The sequence below is a fragment of the Marmota monax genome, unplaced genomic scaffold (assembly GCF_021218885.2).
Source record: "Marmota monax isolate L192 unplaced genomic scaffold, Marmota_monax_Labrador192_F-V1.1 WCK01_AAM20220418_F8-fsc00062, whole genome shotgun sequence".
Classification (NCBI taxonomy): Eukaryota; Metazoa; Chordata; class Mammalia; order Rodentia; family Sciuridae; genus Marmota; species Marmota monax.
This window is the reverse complement of record NW_026695221.1, coordinates 5,927,238-5,934,499: the sequence shown is the minus strand read 5'-3', so window position 1 is coordinate 5,934,499 and position 7,262 is coordinate 5,927,238. Positions and strand designations below refer to the sequence as shown.

Genomic DNA, 7,262 nt, shown 5'->3' with positions numbered 1-7,262 from the left:
TGGTATACTCTATATATGTCAATTAAGTCTAGGTTATTAATTGTGTTATTTAGTTCTATAGTTTCCTTATTCAGCTTTTGTTTGGAAGATCTGTCCAGTGGCGAGAGAGGTGTGTTGAAGTCTCCCATGATTATGGTATGGTGGTCTATTAGACTCTTGAACTTGAGAAGAGTTTGCTTGACGAACATAGCTGCACCATTGTTTGGGGCATAAATATTTATGATTGTTATGTCTTGTTGGTGTATGGTTCCCTTAAGCAGTATGTAGTGTCCCTCTTTATCCCTTTTGATTAACTTTGGCTTGAAATCTATTTTATTTGATATGAGTATGGACACTCCTGCTTGTTTCCGAAGTCCATATGAGTGATATGATTTTTCCCAACCTTTCACCTTCAGCCTATGTATGTCTTTTCCTATCAAATGTGTCTCCTGTAGGCAGCATATTGTCGGGTCTTGTTTTGTGATCCATTCTACTAGCCGGTGTCTCTTAATTGGTGAGTTTAAGCCATTAACATTTAGGGTTATTATTGAGATATGGGTTGTTCTTCCAGCCATATTTGTTTATTTCTGTTACTAAACATGGTTTGTTTTCCTCTTTGATTATTTTCCCCCCCTTTACTGTCCTACCTCCCACTGTTGGTTTTCATTGTTATTTTCCATTTCCTCTTCCTGTAATGTTTTGCCAAGGATGTTTTGAAGAGATGGTTTTCTAGCTGCAAATTCTTTTAACTTTTGTTTATCGTGGAAGGTTTTAATTTCATCTTCCATCCTGAAGCTTAATTTCGCTGGATACACAATTCTTGGTTGGAACCCATTTTCTTTCAGTGTTTGAAATATGTTATTCCAGGATCTTCTAGCTTTCAGAGTCTGTGTTGAAAGATCAGCTGTTATCCTGATTGGCTTACCCCTAAATGTAATCTGCTTCCTTTCTCTTGTAGCTTTTAAAATTCTCTCCTTATTCTGTATGTTGGGCATCTTCATTATAATGTGTCTAGGTGTGGATCTCTTATGATTTTGCACATTCGGCGTCCTTTACGCTTCTAGGATTTGGGATTCTGTCTCATTCTTCAAGTCTGGGAAGTTTTCTCGTATTATTTCATTGAATAGACTGCTCATTCCTTTGGTTTGGAGCTCTGTACCTTCCTGTATCCCAATGACTCTTAAGTTTGGTCTCTTAATGTTATCCCATATTTCTTGGATGTTCTGCTCATGGTTCCTTAACAGTCTTGCTGAGCTGTCTATGTTCTTTTCCAGTTGAAATACTTTGTCTTCATTGTCTGATGTTCTATCTTCTAAGTGTTCTACTCTGCTGGTAGTATTCTCCATTGAGTTTTTAAGTTGGTTTATTGCTTCCTGCATTTCTAGGATTTCTGTTTGTTTGTTTTTTATAACCTCTATCTCCCTGTATAGTTGATCTTTTGCTTCCTGGATTTGTTTGCGTAATTCCTTGTCGAAGTGATCTTTCATTGTCTGATTTTGCTGTTTAATGTCTTCCTTGATACTCCATATCATCTGAAGTATGTATATCCTGAATTCTTTATCTGACATTCCATCTGCTGCAGCTGTTACCTCTTCTAAAGTTGCGTTGACCTGCATTGCTTGTGGTCCTTTCTTTCCTTGTCTTTTCATACTGCTTGCATATCTTTCCTGCAGGCGCAGGCGGCGGCTCTGCTCTCTCCTTATTCCAATTGGGGTGTCGTGGCTACCACGCTGGCAGGTCACTGGGCCTGTTCTGGGCGCTGGCGGCGGCTCTGTTCTGCCCCTACTCCAATTGGGGTGACGAGTGTACCATGCCGGCAGGCCACCGGGCCTGATCCGCCGGTCGGTTGCAGGTTTGCCTACCCTGCAGGCGCGGGTGGCGGCTCTACTCTGCCCCTACTCCAAATGGGGTGACGTGTCTGTCGTACCGGCAGGCCACTGGGCCTGTCCCGCTGGTCGGTCGCAGATCTGCCCACCTTTCGGGCATGGGTGGCGGCTCTGCTCTGCCCCTACTCCAATTGGGGTGTCGTGACTACCCCGCCTGCAGGTCGCTGGGCCTGTTCCTGGCACGGGCGGCGACTCTGCTCTGCCCCTACTCCATTTAGGGTGGTGTGTGTACCACGCCGGCAGGCTCCTGGGCCTGATCCGCCGGTCTGTCGCAGGTCTGCCTACCTTGGAGGCGCGGGCGGCGGATCTGCCCTGCCCCTCCTACCACGCCTGCGGACCCCTGGGCCTGATCTGCAGGTTGGTCACAGGTCTACTCACCCTGCGGGCACAGGTGGTGGTTCCGCACCGCCCCCACTCCAATTGGGGTCACGTGGCCACCACACCAGCAGAGCCTGATCCAGGCGTGGGAGAAGGATCTGCTCTGCCCCTACTCCAGTTGGGGTGACGTGTGTACCACACTGGCAGGCCACTGGGCCTGACCCGCCAGTCTGTGACAGGTCTGTTTACCTTGCAAGTGCGGGTGGCGGCTCTGCCCTGCCCCTCCTACCACACCCATGTACCACTGGGTCTCGGGTCTGCCCACCTTGCGGGTGCGGGTGGCGGCTCCGCTCCGCCCCCTCTCCAATTGGGGTCACTCGGTCACCACGCTGGCAAGCCGCTGGGCCTGCTCCGGGCGCTGGCGGCGGCCCGGCTCCTCCCCTCTGGCTCGACAACAAATTGAGGAGACTCGGGTGTCTGTGCCTCACGCCCCCTACCAGGAGACCAACTGTTTCTGTCGCCGCTGGTATTGATGAAGTTCTCTCCTCTGCCGCTTTCTGATGACATCAGATCTCTGCCATGTTGGTATCCTATGCGAATGGCGGCATTTCGTTCCCCTTGCCGGGCAACCAAAGCAACGGGTGAGTCCTGACCGGCCCTCAGCAGGACCCGGACCGAGAAGCAGTTTCCGTGGGCTCCTAGCCCTGGGCCAGGGCAGTTCCGGGAGCCGGAACTCGGCCGCTCCGTGCTCGGTGTAAGCTCCGATAAGAGTAGGCTCCAAGAAGCAGTCCCCGCGGGCTCAGTTCCGGGAGCCAGAATTCGGCCACTTAGTGCTTGGTGTATGCTCTGATAGGAGCAGGGTCCAAGAAGCAGCCTCCGCAGGCTCCCCAGCCCTGGGCCAGGGCGGTTCCGGGAGCCGGAACTCGGCCACCCCGCGCTCGGTGTTCGCTCCGATAAGATCAGGTTCTAAGAAGCACCCAGGCACTGAACCCTAGCAATCTGTCTGCAAGCTGCAGGCAAATGGCAGCCTGAAATTACCTGTTCTATGGCTGATGAGCTGCGGTCAGTCGAAAACAGGGATGGTGACGTCAGCTTTCCAACATGGTGGCTGCTGGCCTCCTCTGTGGTCTGACCGGTGTGGAGAACCGAGATGGACCACTTCCTTCCCCCATCTCAAACCCAGAATTCAGCCCTGAGTACGGTGCTTGCGCGGCTGGCAGAAACTGCAGTGCTGTAACCCCGCATCTCTATCCCAGCGCGCGCTGCAGACTCTAGCCGCGGGGCGATTTGCTGAATAAGCAGTGTTACCCTCCGTGCGACAAACCTCTCGCGTTTGAGTCCCCGTAGCCGATCCTCGTGCGATGGAAATCCTTCCTCCAGGTTCCGGAGCACCCCACTATTGCTGGAAATTCCTAACAAGATAGCCTTTAGCCGTCCTGACTTGTCATACTCCCACACAGTGAAGCAGCACACGGGGGCAATGCACTCCCCTCGCCGCCATCTTCCCTTTACCGAAAAAATATTTTTAAAAAACCAATAGCAGAGTTGTCAAACGACTTGAGCAGTGAGCGTCAGCACTCCCGGGAACTCCGCAGCGGCGCCTCCCGCAGGGCCACCTCCGGACGACAGCCGACCAGACAGCCAAGCTCCGCCCGCCGCGCACCGCCCCGCCCTCGGCCACGATGCTCCGGGCCGCTCTGCTGCTCAGCGCCGCCTTGGCCATCAGCCACGCAGCAAATCCTTGCTGTTCCAACCCATGTCAAAACCAAGGTGTATGTATGAGCACAGGATTTGACCAGTATAAGTGTGACTGTACCAGAACAGGATTCTACGGTGAAAATTGTTCAACACCTGAACTTTTGACCAGAATAAAACGACTTCTGAAGCCCACTCCAAACACAGTCCACTACATACTTACCCACTTCAAGGGGGTCTGGAACATTGTCAATAATATTCCCTTCCTGCGAAATTCAATCATGAGATATGTGTTGACTTCCAGATCACATTTAATTGACAGTCCACCAACTTACAATGTGCACTATGGCTACAAAAACTGGGAAGCCTTCTCTAACCTCTCCTACTATACCAGAGCCCTTCCTCCTGTGGCAGATGACTGCCCAACGCCCATGGGTGTGAAAGGGAAGAAGGAGCTTCCTGATTCTAAAGAGGTGTTTGAAAAAGTTCTTCTAAGAAGAAAGTTCATTCCTGACCCCCAAGGCACCAATATGATGTTTGCATTCTTTGCTCAGCATTTCACCCATCAATTTTTTAAGTCAGATAGGAATCGAGGGCCAGCTTTCACCACAGGACTGGGCCACGGGGTGGACCTAAGTCATGTTTATGGTGAAACTCTGGATAGACAACATAAGCTGCGCCTCTTCAAGGATGGAAAACTGAAATATCAGGTGATTGGTGGAGAGGTGTATCCTCCCACAGTCAAAGACACTCAGGTGGAGATGATCTACCCCCCTCACATCCCTGAACACCTTCGGTTTGCTGTGGGGCAGGAGGTCTTTGGTCTTGTGCCTGGTCTGATGATGTATGCCACAATCTGGCTACGGGAACATAACAGAGTGTGCGATGTGCTTAAACAGGAACATCCAGAGTGGGATGATGAGCGGTTGTTCCAGACGAGCAGACTAATATTAATAGGGGAGACCATTAAAATTGTGATTGAAGACTACGTCCAGCACTTGAGCGGGTATCACTTCAAACTCAAGTTTGACCCAGAGCTGCTTTTCAACCAACAATTCCAGTACCAAAACCGTATTGCTTCTGAGTTTAACACACTTTATCACTGGCATCCCCTTCTGCCTGACACCTTTCAAATTCATGACCAGGAGTACAACTATCAACAGTTTCTCTACAACAACTCCATATTACTGGAACATGGACTTACCCAGTTCGTTGAGTCATTCACCAGACAAATTGCTGGCAGGGTTTCTGGAGGCAGGAATGTGCCATCTGCAGTACAAACAGTGGCCAAGGCCTCAATTGACCACAGCAGAAATATGAAATACCAGTCTTTCAATGAGTACCGCAAACGCTTTAACCTGAAGCCTTACAAATCATTTGAAGAACTTACAGGAGAAAAGGAAATGGCCTCAGAGTTGGAAGCCCTCTATGGTGACATTGATGCCATGGAGTTCTATCCTGCCCTCCTGGTGGAAAAGCCTCGTCCTGACGCCATCTTTGGTGAGACCATGGTGGAAATTGGAGCACCATTCTCCTTGAAAGGACTTTTGGGTAATCCTATATGTTCTCCTCACTATTGGAAGCCAAGCACTTTTGGAGGAGAAGTGGGCTTTAAGATCATTAACACTGCCTCAATTCAGTCCCTCATCTGCCGTAACGTGAAGGGCTGTCCCTTGGTCTCATTCAGTGTTCAGGATCCACTGCTCACCAAGACAGTCACCATCAATGCAAGTGCTTCTCACTCCAGACTAGAAGACATCAATCCCACAGTACTACTGAAAGGGCGTGCAACAGAACTGTAGAAGTCTATTGATCATATTTATTTATTTATGGACCACACCTTTTAACTTAATTATTTAATATTTATATTAAACGCCTTATGTTACTTTCCATCTTCTGTAACAGAAGGCGGCAGTACTCTTATTAGAGAGGAAGGGGTCACACTTGTGGAAATTATTGTCACTACTTTTAAAGATCATTTTCTTCCACTTAAGGGGGAAAAACAGTTCATTCTTTTCTTTAGAAAACAATGGGAAGTGACTTTTGACATGTTTTTACTTGAATTTCAGTGTATAGTATGTTTTAATAAGAACAAATGCCAAGGTATTTGAACATTCAAATACTTACAAGATGGAAATGCTGCAGTTTCTACACTGCCATTATTTTTAATCTGCCTTTTATGCTGCAATAGGGCAACTAGGGTTGGAATTTTAAAGGACTTGGGTATTAATCTGTCATCAAACAAGGGTACAAGATATTTAAATGAATGTCTAAAGCAGACACTACCAGTAATTTCATGTCTTTTTAAAGCAGCCTTGAAATAATAATTTGAATCTAAATCCATGGGTAGAATCAATTTTAACAGCTCATTTGCTAAAGTTGTCAAACTCTTTACTCATATCAATAAAAGAAGCAATCAGATTTAAATCTCCAAAACCAGTAGAAATTATAATTACTGGTTAAAATATTAGAGATTTTTGCTTTTTCACTAGGAGAAAAAATCCAACATGACTGTTACAACCGCCTTTTAAATCAAAATATCAAATTTGGGGGTTTTCACTAGTGAGTGCAAATTTATTTATAATGTGACTGTTACAACTTCATTTTAAATCAAAATACTATTTATTAAGTTGGTTTCCATAGACCCTTGATTCTTTTAGAGTCCAGTTCCATCTTAAAGATTTTAGAATTTGTTTTTATGAACAATAACATGCTGAATTTAGGACTTGGGAGGGTGAGGCAGAAGGATCTAGGTGAAACAGCAATTTAGTGAGACTTGTGTCACAAAAGATAAAAAGGGATTTTTTTCCTGGTAGCTACTTTGTTAAAATCAGTGTCACTCAGTGGTTGAGTATCCCTGGGTTCAATCACCAGTAACAACAAATAAATTGATTAAATTTAATAACCAATAAAAAGGAAGAAAAGTAAATTCAAATTCTAATTTGGATTTAAACTTTTGAAGCAGAATTTATTCTATCCTTATACTGCAGGATGGTACTCAACAGATTTTGCTTTGAGTTAAATGAAGTTCCAAGCTAGACTTGAACAATGATCTATTTTCTTAGATTTTCTTTTGTACAATGTGATTTAGCAGTTGCTATCACAGTACAAAATGTATTAGCCCCATCAAAATCCTCTTCAAAACGTTTAAATCCATTTCACACAAATCTCAATAAGCCTTGGACATTTGAATCAAAACCAGCCCTGCATTGCTGCTCCTTAGATTTTTTTTTTCCTGGTAGCTACTTTGTTAAAATCAGTTTTTCTTCTATTTTTGTTTTCCTCGTTTTAAGAGCTCTTCTATCTTTGAACTCTAATATTGTCTTGAACTTTTGCACATTTCAGGAAAACCTCAGCTCAGGACTACTACTTAGCTCCTCTTAG

At 46.1% G+C, this 7,262-nt stretch overlaps 1 protein-coding gene across 1 annotated transcript; it reads left to right on the top strand.

The window, feature by feature from the left end:
* The first annotated feature begins 3,740 nt into the window (after positions 1-3,740).
* Positions 3,741-6,705, top strand: LOC124085200 (prostaglandin G/H synthase 2). The gene has a single exon (XM_046432747.2). The coding sequence runs from the start codon at positions 3,866-3,868 to the stop codon at positions 5,678-5,680; it is 1,815 nt and encodes a 604-aa protein (XP_046288703.1). The 5' UTR covers positions 3,741-3,865; the 3' UTR covers positions 5,681-6,705.
* The last annotated feature ends 557 nt before the right edge of the window (positions 6,706-7,262 follow it).